This window comes from Ciconia boyciana, chromosome 1, assembly GCF_034638445.1.
Source record: "Ciconia boyciana chromosome 1, ASM3463844v1, whole genome shotgun sequence".
NCBI classification, from domain to species: domain Eukaryota; kingdom Metazoa; phylum Chordata; class Aves; order Ciconiiformes; family Ciconiidae; genus Ciconia; species Ciconia boyciana.
The window spans coordinates 196,252,176-196,274,712 of NC_132934.1; the positions used below are offsets into that span (position 1 = coordinate 196,252,176).

General features: G+C 40.0%; 1 protein-coding gene across 2 annotated transcripts in view; it reads left to right on the top strand.

Annotated features, from left to right (window-relative positions):
• The first annotated feature begins 2,260 nt into the window (after positions 1-2,260).
• UBL3 (ubiquitin like 3) overlaps positions 2,261-22,537 on the top strand; it is a 58,674-nt gene continuing 38,397 nt past the window's right edge. Inside the window, exons 1-2 of one of the 2 annotated variants that reach the window (XM_072850415.1) lie at positions 2,261-3,295; positions 4,266-4,358. In XM_072850415.1, coding sequence (XP_072706516.1) covers positions 4,356-4,358 — 3 coding nt within the window. In that variant the 5' untranslated portion in view covers positions 2,261-3,295; positions 4,266-4,355. The remainder of the gene's footprint in view (positions 3,296-4,265; positions 4,359-22,537) is intronic. The other variant, XM_072850414.1, reaches the window with a different exon arrangement.

Here is a 22,537-nt window from a genome sequence, read left to right on the forward strand (position 1 = left end):
TTTTTTTTTCCAGGGAAAAGCCCACATTAATAACGTTCTAAGTATAAACTCTATTCAGCAAGATCTATTTATAATTCTTCAGTCTGTCACTGATTTAACCAGAAAGTCACATGTGCCTGGGACTGAGTGTTATTTGGGATGGAGAGACATCCTTCAGGGCTCATCCCTTGGACCTTCATCTATGAGTGTTATTATTTAGACGCTTTGTAAAAAAAGAAAAAAGAATGAGGAACCCTGATTGGAGAAAAAGTAAGCAATGCTTCAACAATATGCTAACACTCCCACAAACAGAAGCCTTTTTATCCTGTTGGTGGCTAGAAGACCTGCCTGAGATTGGGCATGATGCTACAAGGTACTACAAAACCATTTATCAGGAGAGAGTCACAGCCACAGCATCGTTCAAGTTGGAAAGGACCTCTGGAGGTCATTTACTCCAACAGGGTAAAGCAGGGTCAGCCGGAGCAGGTTGTCCACGACCATGTCCAGTTCGGTTTTGAGTATCTCCACAGACAGAGACTCCACAACCGCTTTGGGCAGCCTGTGCTAGTGTTTGGTCACCCTTAGAGTAAAAAAAGTCTTTTCTTATGTTCAGATTGAATTTACTGTTTTTTATTTTGTCCCCATTGCCTCTTGTCCTATCAGTGGGAACCAGCCTGGATCCCTCTTCTTCATTCCCTCCCACCGGGCACTTACACTGACGAGATCCCCCTGAGCCCTGTCTTCCCTGGGCTGAACAGTCCCAGCTCTCAGCCTCTTCTCCTGTGAGAGATGCCCCAGTCACTGCCTCCCAAAAATGTACTCTTTAAGCAAACTAGGCTGACAAGGGAGTGACATGCCCCAAGTCACACAACATGTGACAGCACAGCATCCTCGCACAGGCCACGCGAGTGGGGCCACTTCTGCTGGCCCCCAACTCTTCTAGGCATCAGACGGGGCTGCTTGCTGTCAAATATGTCTTCTGAAGTTGGTAGCTTCATGCTATTTTGGAGCAGAGTATAAAGAAAAGAATTATAAACCCTGTAAGGGATGGTGTCTTGACAGGGGTTGCCTTCACTGCATGGAGTCATAGAGAAGAAAGGCAGCCTCAAACTTTTAGTATTAAAGGGAACAATCTGTCTTAATTTCCTGTGGTTTTACATGAGATCTGTCCCTGAAGGAACCAGGCTGTATCTGTCACAAGCACCATCTACTTGATTTTCTTGATTTTTTTTTTCTTGGACAGTTTTACAGTACCGGCATATGAATGTGTCTCTCCACACCCCTCTCAAAAGGCCTACCCATTTCTTCAATAGACCTGCACCTTGCGTAGGAATTTTGTGTGTCTTCGAGGCGGGATGCATTTTTCATCAGGCACAGCCTTTCTTTGTCGAATGCTGGTACCTGGGAGCAGCCTGGAATAAGGAATAAAATACCTGTTACGGACACCATTTCAGGTAACCTGGTGCCATGACAAACCAGGATGGCTTCTGAAGGGGACATTTTACATGCTAAGTGCCCTTTCTCCGGATGTTTCCGAGTTGTCATCATTTCCACCGTGAATCTTACAGGAGCTTTTTTCATTAATAGAACTACGCAGCTTGGACAAAAAAAGAAAAGAGGAGAACCTTGATAATTCAAACGCTGAAAAATAATGTAAGAAATGAGAAACAGAAAGAAATGCTGTGCAGGCCCAGACTTGCGGATCTGGGGTGCAAACCTCCCCCCCAAGCCAATAAAATAAACGTTTCCTTTTTTTTTTTTCCTTGGAAGCCGTCCAAGAGTGCAGCACACAGCCCACACGTTGGGAACGGCATCCGTGGAGAAAGGGCTGCGAGGGGAGCCCCAAGCGCCCCGAGGAAGCCGCAGCCGCCCTGGGGAAGGCAACGATTTACGTGCTACTCGCCCGGGTGGCGACGGGGCGGGGTGCCTGCTGCCGGGGCGGGAAGCGGCGCCCCGGGGACCCCCGGCTGCGCCCCCGCCCTCTGCCCGCCGCCCCCGCAAGGCGAGCGCGGGGCGGAGGCGAGGGGCCCCGCGGCGGGCGGGGGCGGGGGCGAGGGGCCCCGTGGAGGGCGGCCCGGCCGAGGGAGGCCCCGCTCGCCGCCGGCCGCTTCCCCGCCCTGGCAACGGTTGCTGGGAGCGGGGGCGGGGCTGCGGCGCGCGGTGCGGTGCGGGGCCAGGCGGGCTCCGCCCCGCTCCCTCCGCAGCCTACAAGCCCCATGGTGCCGCGCGGGGCGGCGGCGCGTGACGCGGCGGGAGTGGGGGGGAGGGGGGAGGAGAGAGGAGGGAGGGGGTCCGCCGCTCCGTCTCTCCCCTGCCGTGTCCCCTTCCTCGGCTCGGCAGACGCCATGTTGGTTTGAGCCGAAGATGACAGGGGGCGGCTGCGGGCGAGGATCGCGCTGAGGACCGGCACCTCCGGCTCGCAGCGGGGCGAGGCAGCGCGGCCAGCGCGGCTCGCGGGGGAGGGGGGCGCCCCTGCCGCGCCGCCGAGGGCGCCCGGAGCCGCCGGAGGACGAGGCGGGGTGGGAGGGCGGGCTGAGGAGGCGGCGGCGATGCGAGCGGAGACCTGAAGCTGCGGGAGGCGGCCGCCGTTGAACGTCCCCCGGTCCCCGCCGAGTGCTGTCGCCGCCGGAGCGCCGCGGGGAAGGGCTTTCCCCTCCGGCCGCCCCTCAGGCAGCCCTCCCCGGCCCGTCTCCCCGCCAGACCCTGTTGAATGTCGCACACCGCCTAAGGGGGGGCCGAAGCCCGGCGTCCTCCGCAGCGGCCCCGGGCCCACGCCGGCCCTCCCGCCTCCCTGTCCCGCCGCCGAGGGCAGGAGCGAGGTCCTGCCTGCGTGCCTGCGCGCCCGGGTCGCCTGCGCTGACTGAGGAGGTGACTTGGACGCACCATTATCCTGTGAATCATCCCGTCGTCATTTGTGAAGGCTGGGAGAGAAGGAAGAGGGAGAGAGGGGGAAAAAGCCCGCACGCAGCTCATGTGGCGGTGCAGTCCTGCCTGGTCTACCTGGCACCGCTGGTGCTGCTGCCGCTGCTGACAGGGATCTGCTGCCATCTCTGGTCTCCCGCTGGCTCCTCCGGTACAGCCCCGGCACCGCTTGCCCCTGGATATTTCTCCTCCTCAGCCGGCCGCCTTCCCCGCTGCGCATCGGGCACCTCTTTTTCGCAGGGGACGTGGAAGTTGCTGCCTCCGAAACTGACACCGGGTTTGCTTCTTGAAGATCCCCAGCGGGCTGTTCTTGGTGCTTTTTTTTTTTTTTTTAACTTGATTTTAAGCCATTTAGGGTAACATCAAGATGTCCAGCAGCGTTCCAGCTGATATGGTAAGTCTTATACTCCTTATTTAATAGTAGTATTACGGAATAACGTTTATTTCGGCCTGTTTTGGCAGAGAAGGTGGAAAGAAGAGGGGCGTGGGAAGAAAAAAAAAATCTCGATTACATATTTAAGGAACAAAAAGTTCCCAGTTAATGCCCTCCCCCCGCTCCAGATGCTGGTTCTGCTTTGCTTTTTGATAGCGGAGTGGGAAATCTGCAGCGTCGCCTTCTGTGTAGCCAGGCAAGGGGGATGCCTGCTTTCTCTTACCTATGGCAGTCAAGATCTGACTGCTCTTGCTTATTTCGTGTAGCACTGCTCTTCAGCTCTGCCGAGCATTTTTTGTGGGAAGAGAAATTCGAAGTAGAGCATTCAGAATGACTTACTCGAGCCGTTTCTCTCTCTCTCTCTCTCTCTCCCCCCCCCCCCCCCCTTTCTTTCCCCTTTTCTTTCTAAACCAGATGAAATTTAGTCTCAGCCTTCTTCCTTCTCTTAAACTTCGCTTGTTTCTTACCGACCCTTTGTCTTCCCATGTTGATGGGAAGTTAATCTCTTCACTCGCCGCCGGGTCAAGAGCGAGAGAGAAATTCTCATGCACTTATTTACAAAGCGAGGTCCTTTGTGCACTAGCTGCGATCTGGACACTTTTCAAGGGCACTCCTAGTACTTCTTATGGCGGACTGTACTTCAGCCTGTGTTGGGTACTCGGTACATTTAAAATAGGAAGGTGTAGCAGGGCATGAGGAGGGAGGGTGAATCAGGTCTGCTAGGTAATCTTTCTTTCAGCACGACGTTCCCCATTTGTATATATTTCCATAAAGCACTTAATTGGAAAGAAAGTTGTGGTTGCAGTTTGGTATGTTATTTCTTTATTCTTATGGCAGAATATTTTCACGTATCTCCCCATGACTGTTCGCATTTAAAGGTACTTTTTTTTTCTAAAAGCAGCAGAGTTGTCCATGCTTTTTTTTCTTTCAGAATGAAGTTCTGTTTTGCGAGTAAAACCTGCCCCAGCAGTGATAACAACAAAACCGAGTAGCCCTTGTTTCAGCCGTCGATATACAATTAATGGTACATATGTATGACAAATAGGTCATTGAAATAATGGTATCCTTTAGTTGCTTACTTTCAGTGTTTCCCTCACAGCTTTTGTACTGCAGTCAAAATGAGTGAATTCTGCCAAAAAAGCAGAAACAATATCTATAAGAGGATGATGAAACATGGCTTTAAGCTCACCTTTTTTTTCCTTTCCCCCCCCCTTCACCTTTCTCAAATACTATAAATAAATTTTGCCCTCTGGAAGAAAAGGGTGATGAGGAGACTATTGCCTCTGACTTTAAACCCTTTCAACTATTATTTTTCATGTACTTCTTTTTAGGGTGTCTCTGGCTGTTACTTGAACCCCCTTCTCACTTGCACGTGTCCATCCGGCGTTTATCACAGCAATCCTCTCCTTAGCTGTGGAGGGTTAGATGCAAATCTCTTAGTGCTGCTTTTTAAATTGCCTGGAGGAGTCCCTTGACGGTGACATGAAGCACTCCTCTTCCCTCTCACCCTGAGCTGAGCACACTGCCACCTCCACACTACTTCTAGGTCCTGCCTGCCTGCCTGGGAATCGTGATGCTGCCACTAGGCTTGTAATGTCTGATGTTTGACATTTTATACGAAATATACAAATTTTAAGATAGGTAAAATACTATTTTGTTTTTATGAAAACTGTTTGCTTCTGTTGTTGTGATGTAATGAGAATACCACTGACAGGAATAGCTAGGCCTACCGATGCTCTGTTTCTTCAAATCAGGAAGAAGCTTGTTATACATAGTGGTGTTTAAATACTGAGTCATTACAAAAACATTTGAATGAAGATGTTACCAACATCGGTAGAATTTAACTGAATAAATAGACGTATTCTGGTCTGTCTTAGGATCGTTTTGTTGAGTTTCTGCATTATTAGCTGCAGCTTCTCTCTGAAAGTTTAAAGTGTGTTGTAGAAATTAAAGTTATTAAATACAGTTAATAAATATGACTTTGTAAAAAGAGCACTTAAACTCATTTTGGGTCTCCTTTTGTCACCATCCTCCTTATTTCAAAGGAGTTTGTCTAGGAAAGAAAATGGGATTGTTATTTGCTCTTTAAAGAGGAGCACTTACTAGGCTGTCACCTTGTTTATATATGTTTTTATTTAGTGTAGGATTTTGCAGTTTGCATTTCTCTTATCCACCCACTGTGTAATTTGCATTTACAAAAAAATTATTTCCCATTTCTGTAGGAGTTGGCATCGTGTGATGGAGTGTCATATTATGAAGACTCCATCACACTTAGTAAATCTGCTATGAATTACTTAAGTATTATAATAATTATGTTTCAAACTGTTTATGTCAGATTCATTAACTAACCCTCTCAATAATAATAATAATAATAAAACTATTATAATTGCTGCTTCTTAAAAATGTGTTTATTTGTCTTCCTGTCCCACCTTTGAGAAGGATGTTATACATAAATTCATAGTAAATTATCAAATCTTCAGTAAGCTTTGTACTCGTATGTAGGCATAATTTGATCCAGCCTCCTTTTCTCTGATTTAGTTGACTTCTTTCCAGAACTACAGCAGATTTTACCAGCTAACCATTTCAACATCACTTCCTAAATAATTAACACAGTACTTTATCATTTGCATTCCACTGATAAATTGGATAGTGACACACCACATTCTGGGTATTGTAAGTTTGTGGTGCATTATTCCTTAGCAATGTGTGCTACTTACAGGTTAAAACTCCACTCCTGGAATGAAACCTGCTAACATTGACCTCTCTACTTGACTAGCTTCATTAACTTAATTAGGACTAGATATGTATGGGGCAGTGCTTGAAGACTATACTGCATATCTAGAGCCTAACTTTGTTTAATTTTTCATGTAAGTACTAGTGATTGTAGAGGCAACAGGGTATCTCTGAATATGTTCAGTAATTTCATAAGGTAATTTATCAGTTTTAGCATTTGGTAGCAGCTAGAGTTTGTGAATAACAGCAGGGCTGTTTGCAAGTTGTATTTATTTTGTAATAATAAAGAAATGGACTTGGTTTATGGACTTGTGAAGTCAATCACACTGGGGTTTTTTGAGTGGACCAAATGAAAATGTTTTGGTATTTGTTTAACACTGTAGCAGGCTATTTTAAAACAAGCTATGAAAAACCTACGCTCAGTCCAGAAGTTATTACTCAATTGAATAATCCCCTTTATTTCAGTGGAGTTATCTTAAGAATCTGGGAAGCTGTGTCTGTGTATTCTGTATGCCTGTGATACTTCTCCTTACAGATATAATTCTTCAGGGATCTTAGAAGTTCACAGTAAGGGGCCTGTATGACTGAAAAGTATTACAGTGTCCACCGTTTCCTGTATCGGTGCGTTTTCTGTAGGTACGAAAAGGCTCTACCAGCACTTTCTTCCTGGGCAGTTCTTTGCATGCCCTCTAGGATATAAAATTCTTTTTCTGTCTGAGTAGTAACTGAGCGTGATGCTTTTGGCTCATGCTGGGTTTGTTTTGGTTTTTTTTTTTGGCATTTGATAAACAGCAGAACACTGAAATCTATCAAACAGTTAAAGGTTTTCAATTTTGTTATGTACAGCTATTGAACCCATATGCATCCTCTTAAGAGATGTAGGCGCTATGGGAGAGATTATTTTTAATAAAACTGATTGTTTGGCGCAAGACATTGCAGACATTTAAGAGGATTGAGTCTATGGTCTAAAGGTCTTGAATACACGGACAATGATGTTAGAAGGGGTCAATAGGTGGAAGAAGAATAACAAATAGAAACTCTGCTCAGTTCACACCTTGTTAGTGTCAGCATCTTTAGTGCAAATGTATACGTGCGTGTTCTTCTTTAGGATTAGTATAGAATGGTGATGAATAGCTTAACATATATAAGGACTTACTTTTTAATACATATTAATAGAGGCTAACATGGGAAAAGGATGGACGTGTAACTGATGTTACATCAGTAAGGGAATCTTGGCATCCAGGAGCAAGGTTCAGTCAGGAGGGACTCAGAGGAGTAGCTAGTTGTATGGCAGCTGAGTTTTGTTGTCTATCATTCAGTCTAAACAATTATTTCATTTAAGAATAAGTGCAGTATCATTATAATATGCTTGGAACATAGAAAGAAAATACTTCATTCACTCATAGCATTTTAATGTATTGGAACAAAATGTAAGAAGTCATGCATCTCTGTTCTTCTATTTTAACTGCTTTTCCTTTTGCCTTCGGTAGATTTTTTTTTTTCCTGGTTTTGAAAATGATTGTATTCCTAGTAGCCTTTGTGCATATAGTCATGTTAGTCCCTTGAGTTTTTTTTATAGTAAAGGTCTAATTATTTCTCTGTATTTTTGTAGCCCCCATATTGAAAGTTATAATTCATTATGTATTAAGATAAAAATAGCTTATCAGGTTTTTCTGTACGGATATTTTTTCCTTCCCTTTTTTGATTTTTCACTATTGTTTGCTGATTGTAACAGATAGGAGTATCCTATCCTTTGTCATTCTCAGTTTTTTGTTTTGGGTTTTTTGCCTCCTTTTGGAGAAGGAATTGGTGGGATCTGTGTTAGAAAGAAGAGCTTGAAGAAGCTCCTTCCTGAATCCTTATATATTGAGCCAGCCTTTGTAGCATATTGCAGTGTTTCTTGTAACGAGATGAAGAACCTCCTTCTCTGTTATCTGCAGCAGTGGCCAGGGATGTGTCTATCATTGTCCATATCAAACTTGTCCAAGCTGATGTTGAATGTATATGTTTGGGTATACTTCAAAATGATTTGTATTTATCATTTCCCCCACCCACGAACCTTTTTTCTTCCACAGATTAAAAAATGTCTTGCCATTTATCTAACAACCAAAAAGAAATATCTTAGTAATGACTGGCATTTTTATGTATGTCACTGTATTGGAAATTCCACAGCACCCTAACACATTAAACATACTCCAAAACAATGTTTGCATGTCCTTCATCTCATTTTCTTTGGGGATGAACAGCTGTAACCTGTGGATAAGATAAAGATTGATATTTATGCTGGGCCTTGGTGCAGCACTATACTTCAGATGGAAGTGTAGGCTGACAGTGTAAACTGTTTCTTCCTTCCTGCCACCCACCCTTGTTGTTGTTACCTGAATTGGTTTCTCTCTACTTTTGTTGTCTAATGCCATGAAATACTGGAGGGGATGTGTACTGATGGACATTTAACTCCTTCCTTGTTGGGAATGGTGGGAAGCCAGCAGTAGCTGCTGGCAGGTTCTAGCAGGGCTGAGAGACAAAAAACAAATGCTGAGTATCTGAGTGTAGCAAAATGATCACCTCTACAGCAGGAACACTGAATTTTGCATGTTAAAAAATTGCCAGACGTCATCTGTGGGAACTGGACAGCTCAGTCAGGACCTGAATGGGGACAAGTTGCACCTCTCAGATGTGGAATTAGGGACAACTTCAGATACCGGTAAGCTCTATTTCACCTTAGAGCTTGTGACTGCCATTTGTGCACATCTACACTTAAATTTTAGATCATTCAAGGCCCATAACTCTCTTCCTTGGCTTGGCTTAAGGCTGTAGTAGGAAATTAGTCTGTCTGAATGTGGTCCTTGCAGCAGACTTGGTAAGCAATAATTTTATGATACTGTAAACAGAATGACTAAGGGCATGCTTTTCTGTTTTTTAACTGAGAGTTCTTCCTAAGTACAACTTCTGTGAATGTTGAAAGCCATGGTCATGGTATATGCAGTAAGTGGGATTTACTTGCTTTATATTTCTGGTCAGTCAGCTTTGTTTCTCAGTAAAAGTCAGAATGTAAGCTTTTGGTGATGTCTCTATATATGCTTATGCAATACTGAGCAGAATGGAGAGCTCGGTTCTGACTCAGCCTGTGAGTGCTACTCCAGCTTGCAGGAATCCAGAAATATCTGGAATGTGGCTAATCATTCTTGTGGTTTTATGTAAAAGAGATAGTACAGTTTATTTTCAATCTTTTCTTTGTACAGTATTGGATCCACTAACTTGGTTATTTCTCATTCTAACTCTGGTGAAAGGCAGAGCTGCTGATCAATACTCTTTTCCACGTTAAGTCTGTTTTTGCAGCAATTAGTTGAGCTTACTGAAGTAGCAAGCCTTCCCTGCCATGATTTTGCATGTGTAAACTTTAGGTCACCGTAATTATTAAAGGGATATGACTGAATGCAGTGCTTTCATTTTAGAAGCTATTGAAAAAGAGCAGAACGTCACTGAGAAATTTTAATGTCATTGTTCTCACGTCAAATCTAAGCTCTGAGACCCCAGCTCTTCATCAGTTTTAACATAATTTAGAGGTCTGTCTTTTGAAATTCGGCTATTGTTAAAAATTATCCTGTAAATTCTGCTAGAAGGACAGCCTTTAATTCTTGACAGCTTCTGTCCTACGTACATTGCAGAACATCTTAAAGCAATGACTGAACATTTTTCACTTGGTATACCTCCAGACAAATTTAAATTCACAGATGTACCACTAAGTGTTGCAAGCAATGATAAGGGGGAAATACCAAGGGAAGAAAAGAATGAAGAAGCAACACCCTGCAAGAATTGTAAAAAAAAAAAAAAAAAAAAAAAGTTGCTGAGAAATCAGTTGAGGTTCTGCAAATAGCATTATGCACTTCAATACTATGTTTTTTTGTATCTGAAAATAAATTTGAGGGGGGAGAAAAGTTGCCAACAGGCTTTCTGACAATGTAGAGAAAATTATTTAGGAAATCTGTTTACTTTTGAGAGTAACACTTAAAGAAAAAGTTAAGACCTTCTTACTTGTATGTCTGCTGGGCCTCAGAAGTATAGTTCTGCAGAAATACTTAGATGTTGTTGCAGCTGAGTACTCTAACGTATTTGTGGAAATTTGGTCTATTTTGTGGTCACTAACTGGGATTGTGTTTAGCTCCTTGATGGAGGTTAAATTTGTTGCTGCTTGTAAACCATCCACAGTGAAGGCAATCTTGATTTGTATTAAGACTCTGCAAGTATGTTGAAATCTGATTAAAAAAATGTCATGTGTTTTCCACAAATAGAAACTTTGTATAAAATGAAGATTTGGCAGATTACACAATTGTGATACTGCCATCAGCGTCTTGTAGTTTTTGTCTACTTTCTGTAAAGAAATTTGAAAATAGTTTGCCAGTGACAGGTTTACATTTGTGGGTATGTTTTGGTTTGGTTTTTTACTTAAAATTATTTGGGTGATTCAGTTTAGACTTAAGTGGAAAGTTTGTGGCAGAGTTTAGCTGAGACTTTATTCCATGATACTGTTGTTATGGAGACAGAAACAAGCAAGAAACTCCTGGAGTTTTATTTATCCCATATAAATTAACCAAGTAAAACCAGAGATTCTGCCCAGGAGTTTGGTAGGTTTATTCTACTACCAAAAAATGAATCTACACCTTAGTGGGATGTAGGTACTGAAATGGTACTTCATGTTCAACAGCACGGGGATGCAATCTGGAAATGTTTGTGTTGGGGTCTGCCTACTGTGACAGTTTCGGTTTCTCTTGAGAGCTGGCACAGATTACTGTTCAGGCTAATCTAATTTATGTCAATGGCTTGGACCGCTGCTGAGGAACAAAGGTGGTCTTATCCTGGAGTGCTCTTTAGGTGTAGCTAAGGATCTGGATTTTAATTTGTGAATCTGTTGGCAGTTTGGATGGGAATGAAAGTTTAGTTCTTTATTTTTTATTTTTTATTTTTATTTTTTTTTAAAGGATGGTCCTGAGCTCTTCTGGATGCTTTTCTGTGATCGTCATTGTGCAATATTCGCTGTTTCATGTTGCATAAGAAATTCTCTCAAGCACTTGATAAAAGTGTAGTGCCAATTTCAAAATAAACACAAGGAAACTAAATGTGTTTTTCTTTCAGAGATTGAAAAGAATAATGTGTTTAATCTAAAAAAGAATAGTACTTCAAAGTCATATACTGTAGCATTGGTTGGTATCTTCTCAGTGGAGTTATGATATGGTAATGCTTTGTGGTCTGGCAGAGATCCACATTACTGTAATCTGTTTCTGGTATTTAACATATATTCTAGATGGCACTACTTAATCTGTCTCCGGAATCTGACATATGTTTTTAATATAGAGAAATAATGGAATAGTGATAAAATAGTGAAGTGCAGTGTTAGTCAAATGTCTTTTGTAGCTGGAGGTGTAAATTTAGGATTCCCTTCTTAAAAGTAGATTAGTGTGAATCTGTATGTGAATATATGTGGCATATACTAGTAAGCCTTAGGAAAGTTATTATAAATTATATTACTATAAAATAATTCTTCTAAAATAGTAGTCCTTTTCAATATTTCTTTTAAGATTAAATACTGTCTAACATTTTTCAGACATGCTTGTCCTTTATATACTATAAGGGACTGACTAGAAGCCTTTGTATGCTTTTAAAGCCCAAAATCTACTTGCAGTATTTTTTAAATTTTTTTTTAATTATAGAATTCATATTTGTATGGGCAGTAACATGAACATCATAATAAATTTAATTCTTGGGATAGCGTTCTGTGGTTGTATTTGATGCACAGCACTTTGCACACAATTACTTAAGGCATATTACATCTGAATATTTATGCCATTTTGCATGCAAATGAATATACTTTTAATCTGTGCAAATTAGTTACACATCATAACAGCTGTGTGGTATGATAGTGAAAGCTTAGCTCTCACTTCTGAAGCTAGGTTATTGATCTGTGATGGAAACAAACTTTATTGGACTTGCATGTTTTAGCTATACAAGTATACAAAGTATAAATCACTGTTTTTGGCAATAAACCCCAAACTTTCAAAAAGCTTTATTAAAAGATATTAAGTGAGGGCATAAATCCCCCTTCACTAACTCCATACGATTCAGTAATAATGAATTTAACGTGAAATCACACACAAAATTAGTAATTTCCAATACCCATATTACACATAAGTGGTGATGAGGACGTATTACTGAATGTTTATAAGAATAATTAAAAAGCTGTTCTCTCAATAGAGTTGTGTGCTGTCTTATGAGGACTTCCTAAGTTTTCACTTGCGTTAATTTTCTGGATTTTAACTGTTGGACTGCAATGTCCTATATTAATCAGGACTAATTGTGGCGCCGCATCATGTGCACGCTGTGGCTGCCCCCTGATAGTTGCTTCATGTAGGTAGTGCTGCAGGTAAATCCCTGCCTGAGGTCAGCCTTGCACTGGTTAGTGTGGTTGGGACACTGGAATCGGTGGTTTAGCTGCTCTTGTAAACGCCTAAGGAGATGCATTGCTTTCCCTGTTACACAAAGGTCATGGTAATATTTCTTGGAGTCATTTTAGTTTGCCTGTATCTCCCGTCAGGAACTCCATGTTTGTAAGGTGGGGTTTGTCCGGCATGTTACCTTTGGCTGTAAAAATGTATAGGGATTGTTTGACTTGAATATTCAAAGATTTTGTACCAAAATGTGCTCTGATGTGTATTCCTCATGCTATGGATTTCCACGAAAAGCTATTTTAAAGACCATCTTTGTAATTTAAAGATGTGGTAAGTATTTTATGTGAAGGTCAGCTCTATGGTAGTTCACTTCAAGCCCATGTACAAAGGAAGGGAAGCTTTTATGTGGAAAAAAAAAAAAAATTTAAAAAGATGCTAGTGAGTATTTCCAGTCGTCTAGACACAAGACCGAGGTTTTAAGGTACAATATGTCAAATCTGGCACCAAGAGAACAGCTTGTTACTGAGAAATTTGACTTTGTCTTGAGGATCTCGTTTTCATAACTAATGGCAAGACGACTAGGAGCTCTTATTAAAGAGAAACTGCAACTGTGTTTGATTTCTACTTATTGCCTCTGGCCAGTATGGTTTCATATGAATCAGGGTTTCATGTAAATCTGGAAATGGGTAACTTTTTTTTCCAAATTACATATGTGTAAAATTATTTGGAGGTTTAAAATACCTACTGTAGTGGGTGGAATGCTCGGTAAACTGTAAGCAGGGTTGTGATGAGGGCTCCAGTGAAGGTGGCAGTGGGTATTTGCAAAATTGCTTTAGCTTGGAGATGGTCACCTTTGAGTTGTGTTTCCTCTCACTAAGAAGGGAGTTCTGTAGAAGGTGGTTCAGGGGAAGAGTGTAGGTGCTCAGAATAGGGTAGCAGAGGAGGCCGGTGATGGGCTCTAATGCTTCTTCACTAGCAAAGATATCAAAAATTCTAATTTTTCGAAGTCATTATAAAAAGGAGGGTTAAAGCACACGGTTTTGCAATGAACTGTCATCACTCACCTCAGCTAGGGTGATGGGACACTCTCACTTTCTCCTACATGCCACTTTTTATGGGAATGAAAATGGGCCCTGTGTGCACATTTCTTCTGCTTTGGGGATAGCCAGGGAAATCCCTATGAATGGCTACCGTGCAGGTGCAGAATGCTTCTTGTTCCAGCACTCTGATGCTGGCACTTGGTGATCCTAGCATGTGTGCTCCTTGCACCTACTGCAGGAGGTAAGTAGGACTTGGAAAGATTTTAATGGGGAATCTGTAAAGTTTTGGTGGGGATGGACGCCAGAGCTATATCTTTCCCTGAATTGACTGTGAAGAGTGTGAAGTCTCTCTATAAAGAGCCTGGCACTTCTAAGCTGAGGTTGTCTTTTTCAGTAGACTTGTGGCTTTTAAGCAAATACCATTTACTTTGTATTTTTTGCCACTGTGAGTATGGTGTATGTACCATAGCACTATTTATGTCATACATGGAAAACTCGCATTAAGAGGGAACTCTTCCACTTGTAAAATGAAGTACAAACCCAGTCATAAATACGAGGATCAAGACTGTTTAACAATATTTATCCGTTGTGTGGTATAAATGCATAATTGTTTCTTCTTCCAGAACCATGTGCTTTCCCCCCTATCCTTATTTAGCACCTCCTTATTGTTCAGAGCCTGCATCGGTGCCTTACCTTCCTGTACTGCTCAAACTTTTCTTGGAAGATAAGTCTTAATTAATCTTGAGCCTTCCTGTGACACTGGTCTCCTTAACAAGTACTTAATAAAAATCCATTTATTTTTGGAAGATCTGTAAGAGAAGAGGTTGTTATTTATCAAAAACTGTGGATATTGTGGAATGTAATTTCACTTAAATATACTCTTATACTAGATAATTTTTGTTTTTTTAACTTTTTGGGGTTTTTTTGTTTGTTTGGGTTTTTTTAATGACGTATATTTTAGTAAAATTTTGTTGAAATTTCTGGCCAGCTCTGCTTGGTGCGTCTTCAGTGCCTGTCAGTCTTGGTTGTTCACAGTAATCATATTGCATGACTGTACCAACATTGCAGTTTAAGCTAGTGTGCTCTTTGCTGATGTGAAGGCTTTATTCCAGAAGACTTGTTGTGGACAGCGAGTTAATTAAAATGATGCAAAAGTCAATAAAATATTTATACATTGATAGGTGCTCCCAAGAACATTTGGAGAAAGGTTGTAACCATGTTTGCTAACGAGTTGTAAAAAGCAAGTTTTGAGGCTAATGCTTTAGGGGAAGCTGGTTTTCATACCAGCTTTGTTGTAGGGCTATGTTAGTATTTCTTTCAGCTCTTATTATTGATTGAGAATCAGATGGTTTTGCTGAAGTGTTTTTGTTGATCTTTCAAAGAAACTGAAATTCTGAGCACTTTATTATCAAGTATTGCTTTAATATAGCTGTCATGTTTCCACTTTTCAAATAGCATGCTATCAGTTTAAATCTGAAGCAATATCAGGAAAAGAAAACAAATCTGCAGCAGTTTCTGATGTTCAAGGACGTGGGGATTTAGTTTTATTCTTAAATTATCTCCCTCAAATTCTGTATTTTTTGGGAAACGAAATGTAGGAAAGACAGCTTGCCCTATCCATAGGGCACAGAATGATAATCAGTCAGTGCCTTTATCTGCAAATGTGCTGCTTGGTAAATTTCAAACTCGGCTTAAAAAAGGAAAAAAAAAAAAAAGGCAAGCACCAAAGTGAATAATTCAGAGTGCTGACTAATGCCAGATAAGGCGGAGTGAAGGTAAATAGTTTCCTGCCTTTTACAGTTGATTCTGCTGCTGCGTATCAGTCCTGACTTTGATGCTTAAATAAGTGTCCTAGGTTATGAATTTTATTTATAATGAACATGTGGTTAGGAGGTGATTTTGTTCCTCTTTGTTGTTCTCTTCTGGAAAAAAAACCCAAAACCTTTTTGTTTTATCTTGTAGTTCGTAGCATATAGAAATGAAGACCAGAGGGAAAGAAAATTGGTGTAGTTAGTGCCTCTATTAGTACAGTTTTGAAGTTTTTTTTTTTCCTCTTACTAGGCGTTGTTTTGCAGGAGATGGAAGATAGCGAATTATACTTGAATAAACACAGCATTTTCTGCAGTCTTTTGTATCACATAATAGTTTTTCTTGTAAAGTCAGAATGCAACGTGTACCAAGAAATGGGACACAGTTTTTAGGAAGAACCATAACTCTTTGTTGTGGAAGTTGGAAATTTCCTATACAAAAATCACTTATTCAGAATCTTAAAATATAGTAGTCTTGTATTTTTGCTCTGTCTTTGACTTTGGGGTAAAGCCAACAGTTATTTTGTGGTGCTCTATTGGAAGCTGTATCGGCTAGCCCTAGAGCGTCTGTGGAGCGGTTGGGATAGGGGAGAGAAATCTTGAATTGTTTCAAGGTGGTTCTTGCTGGGTTGCTGGGAAAGATGGCATTTGCTTTCTGTTGTAGGCATTTTGAACTGCTGTAGCAGTTTGTAGGATGGGTGGTGGTAGCAGCTGGAAGGAGTACAGAGAGAAGCCAAATCATGATTACACAACCATCTAGTGACAAAGGTATAAGCACTGAACATAGCAGTGTCAAAGCCTTCAGGCTTATTTGTGGGCAGTAATTTGCCATACAAGCACAATGGGCAGCAAGAAACAGTCAAAGAGTCATCATAATTTTCCCTTACCATGCATAGGATTTGTAGTCCTAGTGATTAAATTCTATTTAATGAAGTTTTTAAAGTGTCAGACGATAGCAGGTTTCTGATGAAGGACATCCTCACCCTTCCTCTGCCTGCCAGACACAAACATATCCAAATCCATCCCTTAATATTTGTATTTTCAGTATCGGTACTGAATGGAGATAGAAAAGCAGCATGTGTTACTTTGCTGGGCGGAAAAATTGTTGAGATGTGTCCGTGTAAACATTATCTCACCTTCTGGCAAAAGTAAATCTTGCATTACCAAATATAGGCTCTAAAGCAATAAGGCTTCAAAGACTTGATTCAGTTGTCTAAGCATGGCGTTTAGTGCCAGTTTGCACATGCCAGTGTGTGTCCAGGATGGCCAGAGAGAGCAGGCAGCCATGACATATGAGTTATGAGAGACCCATGCCCTTCGGGAGAAGCAGCTACACTGTATGGGGGGAGTACTTCCCAACGCCTAAAAATAGCACCAGATGTATATGTTTAGGTAATTCTTTTGAGCTGTTGGGGCTTTGTAAAACTTCATTTGCAACACTTTCATATTGGCTTTTGGTAGGTTGTCTTTTCCTAGCTTAAATTCATTAAGTAGAAGTAGTGCTTCAAAATCATTAAATGTTTTAATTTACAGTAAATCACAGTTCTACCAGCTTTGTTATTTCCTACAGAAAACTTTCATGTCTACAGTTGTGAACACTGCAGTAGAAGGAAAATTTTCCAGCATTCAAAATACATTTCCTTCCTTTTAGCATAACAGATCTTCCCCTAATTACAACTATATGGAAATTTGAATAGTTGGAGGTGTACTACTGCTTGTTTTGGTGAAGTAGGTACAGTGTGATTGCAGATCTTTGCCAAGCGTGATCCAGTCTAAGCTGTTGCACACAATCTGTTAAAAAGAAGAAAATGGAAGTTTATGCATGTTATGACAGTAAATTTAAAAGTAATTAAAGTTACCACCAAACAAATGAAAATTTCTAAACAGCTGGGTTAATTCTGAAAGTTGTCTGAAGTCCTTGAGAGTGCATTATCCATCCTCTTTGTAATTTGTTGTATAAAATTGGACTTGAATGGTCTATTCTGAACATCACAGCAGGAGTGCAGTGTGTTTCTGCCTAAGTGTGTAATCACACTTGTGGAGCAGGAGAGAAAGAATACTGTCTATAAAATGCAATGTTGTTTTAATGATACTGATTTTTTTAATAATGGAGTCTTGCAAAAAAAGTCACTTTTTTTTTTAATATTAGATTAAAAGAAAGAGGCTTACTACTTGAAGCTTGACAGGTCTCTCTTGACATTTGGCCTGAAATGGTTGCAAGATATTTCATATCCTCAGAGTAGAAATGAATATGAGTGGGTTGAAAAGTTATGCTTACATAATTAAATAATGAAGATTCTTTGGCATTATATAAGATACGAATGCAGGGAAGCTTGTTATCATTGCCCTAGCAAGGTTTCTGTTGTATACTGGAGTAAATTTCATACCTGTAATTTGATAAATATATTTTACATTTATATTTTGGAGGGCAGCTTTCGATACTTGTGTATTGCTAAAGGTTGAGTTACGGATTGAATGAAGCCTTTATGCTGAGTTTCATATTAGCACTTGCGTTTTGGCTCAATTTATGTTCTGAAATATTAGTTTTGTGTGTGTGTGGTGGGTTTTTTTGTTTTGTGTTGTTTGGGTTTTTTTTTTAAGTTAAAGTAAAAATCTAATGATCATAGATTAAACCTTTCCAGCATAAATTGTTGTAGTATTTGTAAAAGAGGAAACAATATCCAAGCTACTTCATGTTTATCTTGAAATTAAACATATTTTGTCTCTGCATACTTAAAGGCTACATCTTATTTTGCTTAAACACTTCATATTTTGAGGAATTTTATATGGTAACTGTGTAAATAGATATCTAAATATAGTCTTCATTCCTTTGACAAGACTAATCTTTGCATTTGTGCTTCTAGCAGACCTCTTTTGGATGGCTGGATTTCATTATTGAGGGATCAATCAAAAATTTACAAAGTAGAATTGATAAATCAGGAACTCTGGAAATAACACTTGACCGGAAGAGTAAGATTTTTTTTTTTAATAATTTTTAAGTATAAAGAAGCAAAGAACTAGCAGCCCGCAAGTATATTCATTCAACTCCATCCATTTTCTGCTGTGGTTACATGGGCTGTTACACTTTATAATATAGCTTCTATTTGTGGATGAGCGTAGCATGATTGTTGAATGAAGGCAGTTTATTCAAAAGACTCTTATTGTTCAAACTAAGCTGAAAATGGTCTGTAGGATAAAGCTGTGACCTAGTTCTGGATTTCCATGCTTTGGAAAGCATTATATTGCCAAATCTGTGCGTGTGTATGTCTTTGTTTAATTCTCTTTCCTTCTCTTTGAAGATTGATGATTAATAAATAATTTTTGGGTTAATAGTTACATATCTATGAATTGAATGTACAAAATATTCTATTCAATGTTAAATTTTAGGGTTTAATTTTTGTGGTAAGAGAATTTTTCACCCAATGTAATGTATTAGAGAGAAGGTCAGCCTACCTAACTCATGCTGGCTCTGAAGTAAGTATCATGCACATTTGTAGCATCAGCATGCTACGTATATAGGGAGATTTGACTGCCTCATCTGTAATGATAGGTATTTGAATTTTCCAAGTTTAATAATGTTCACATTTCTTTTTCAGGAATGGTCAAGTCTCTGTAAATGAGCAAATTTATTATTAAGATATGTACAAATATAGATGTTAAAAATTAGAATGAAGAATTACAGTTAAGCAGTTATGTTCTGTGTTTTGCTTTGCTTTTAAATTGGTGAAATATGGGGCTGTGCTACTTTTAATAGTAGCTTGACCTCATGTTGAGCTTGATTTTTGTGGCATTGAACTTCCTGGTTAAGAGTTCACAGGACTGACAGACATTTATTTGCAAGTTTAAGAAAAATCCCTAACATAAAACAGTGTTTTCTGAGAAGATACCTTCACATTTCCCTATCCCATGTGAAAAGGTTAAGACTTTGATTTATAAAGTAATAGAAGGGAATTATACTTGTTACTTTTTAAAGTAACAAATCTCCTTTACCCCTGAACCCTGTGATGTAAAACAAAGATGATGGAATTACTCTCTTCTCTGTGAAAATTGGGTGTGGTGGCATGACATTACATGCCAAAGGAGTATATATAGAAGGCAGCTTGGTGGATATATGAACTGAGGAGAAATCTTCTATTCTTTGGGTTTTTTTTCCTAACAAGCAATATAATATTCAGATATGCCCCTAGCTTTTTTGTTTGGCATGCCTCTAACGTTTCTGCTTGAGGTACAAGAAAGTAACCCTAAAATTCCTCATTTTTTCTGAGCATGGAATTTTTTTTTCTCAGACAGCAGAAGTGTGGAATAGGATATAATCTATAGAAACATGGTTTTTGTTCTAAACATAATACAATATGTACTACATAATACAATGTGTACTACAATAAATGCTTAGTTTTGTTTCATTTGAGAAATATTCTGAGGCTATTTAAATATTATATCTCAGTTTGTTAAAAAATTATATTTGGAGACTGAAGCAAAGACCAATTTCATAACCTGTGCCATCATCTGTTAAATACACCAGAAGCTTATATTTTTTTTTTCTGGATGGGTTTAGCCAGCTGTCCATTTTGCACTGTTGCCTGGATGGAGGCATGCATTTAAGAGTAAAACAGTAGGCTTTCTGTGAGTTGACAAAAAAGCTTTTTTATTTTGATCCGAGACTCCTTTAGCTTGTCTGCCACTTCCTTATATTTAGTCTCTGGCTGAGGAATGTATTTGAAACCTTTCCCCTGTTGCACTCCTAGTCTGTGCTTTCATCTTCTCCCACTTAGGCCTGGAGCTGCTCCACAGGACAAGACATCTGCCTTCTCACCGAACCCTCCGCAAGGCATGTGGATGTATTTGCTAGGGGCAACCCAAAGTCCGTTCTAATCCTATTGACATCTAACCCAAGTAGCATTTAGTTAATCTGTCTGGCAGTCTCCCTTCTTCATCTGACCATGTGAGATGATACAGCTTTTTGTAACTTTATTTTCTTTTAGATGAGTGTTTTGGGGTGCTAATACAGATGGGTAGAGTTTACTGAAATAATTTTCCCCTTTTTAAATGTTGTCTTCATCATAAATAAGACCTCTTCAGTAATGGTCTCAGCGTGACCTGGCAGATTTTAGTGTTATGTTGTTGTTATGCTTAATTATAATTTATGTAAGGGCTGATGAGACAAGGAAGAAATTTGGTATTTACAAAAGTCTGGAAGGAAAATTGTTGCAGGTCAGTTAATCATGCTATTCTGCTATTCAGTTTGCAGCAAAACAACTTGTATTCAGAAAAAAACAATAAATTGCAGAAAATGGTTTAGAATTAGAAACCAGCTCTTTGCTGACTGCAATTTGGAGCTGGCTTTAACTCTAAAACGTAGTTTTAAAAATTCATTTTCTGACTTCCACAGGAGTTTTGCTTTTTTCAAATTGTAAACTAATGCCCAAGTAAAATCTAGCAGAAGTCAGTTGAAGAAGCTAGCTGAGGCAATGCTCTGTATTTTCTGATTTGGATTTCCATGAAGTACATTGTGTGCTGCATCTGATCACTCAGAATGGCAAAGCTCCTTTCGTTGTCTCACTCTGTTCTGTCAGGTTGAGACTGTTGGGTTGGGAAAGGATTTGGCTTCACTTCATGTGGAAATCCTTGTTTGTTTATTCTTCATCACAGAGTTAGCTAGAGGTGTCTGCACCACTTAAAAGCATGAAACCTCTGAATTCAGTGTTGTGTATGAATACCCCAGTATATTCTCGTCTTGTCCAGCTTCGTTTTCTGATCTTCTCAGAACAGCAGCACTCTGTTTTGGTGCAGCTTGATGGAGTAGCATTTTGCTCTGTCTCCAGAGTGTAGATAAGCATATGAAATGGGAACAAGAATTTGTCACTGTTGTATGGAGGACATCTGTGCTACTCATCAAGCTATGGTATCAAAATATTTGAAATGCTTGCTTTTCTTATATGCATGTGTCAGTTGGATAAACTGAACTTGAGAATTAATTCCATCCAGTCTCTGCTGTTTGTACGTGGCTTGCTTTGGCTTAACTTTATTGGCCCAGCTCATCAGAGGCTTATTCTAGGAAGATCAAGGACCTCAAATCTATGCTTTTAAAATCTCCTTTGCCCCGGCCCTTGTCTTCAAAGTCTCACTGGAAGCTTTGTAGCTAAACCCAGGGTATATAAGGTGATTGCAAGACAGTCCATTTGTCTGTGTTCCTGGCAAGTGGACAGCCAAACCAAGCACTTGATGCCTTCATTCAAATGTTTTGATGAACCAGTGGACAAAATTGTGCTGTAAGCTCTGTTTTGGCAATTTGGTTTCTCCCTCTACTTCCCCATCTAGTCGTTATGTCTATGCGTGACTAGCCATGTAACACTTGCCCTCCACTGGCCATGTTTTCACTATGTCCTTATAGTAGGATTTAATTAGTGGTCATGCAGACAGAAGAGGAATTGGCCACTGAGTGATTTGATGGAGGAGTAATCTACCAGAAATTCCCCCAAAGCTTTTCCATATGTCCAGCTTAAAACCACTCATCTAATGATATTAAGTTCACTAGATCTGACCCCAGCAAGGTGAGAAAGTGGGACCATCCCTTTCATTGATAGCCTGCATTCACACAAGTTCAGATGTAACAGAAAATGTGCTCTCTTTATGAAAAGACAGGTTAGCTGAATGTTAGAGATCCAAGCGTGCTTACATTCATGTAACCACCAATGTACTGAGACAATACCAATCTCCAAGTAGGATTGTAACCATGAACATAGCTTAAAGGATTAGTTCCTTGTCAGGCAAGACAGAAGCACTCTTTTAACTTTTTTTTGTGAATTGAATATTCATAGTAAAAGGCACACAAATACCTAAATAGTCTTCACTTTAAATAGTTATTGCTGTTGTAAACTTCAGATGGAATTGAATAACCAAGAAGAGAATTAAGGAAATGAATTTCTTTCATTTTAGTACCTTTTTGATGCAGTGTTTACTCACTCCTTTCTCACATTCCTGGTGCCATATCTATCAGACATTAATCTCCCTAGTGGTGCTGCTTTGTGTATGTGGGGAAATAAATCAGAGGAACAGTGAGAAATCTGTAGCAATAAAAATCCTTTGGCCTGACAGAGGACATGAGTTTTAATAAAGATGTAATGTGCATGTGTGTGGGAGGCATTGGAGGTGTTCACCTACTCCTGTAAAATGGTGGGG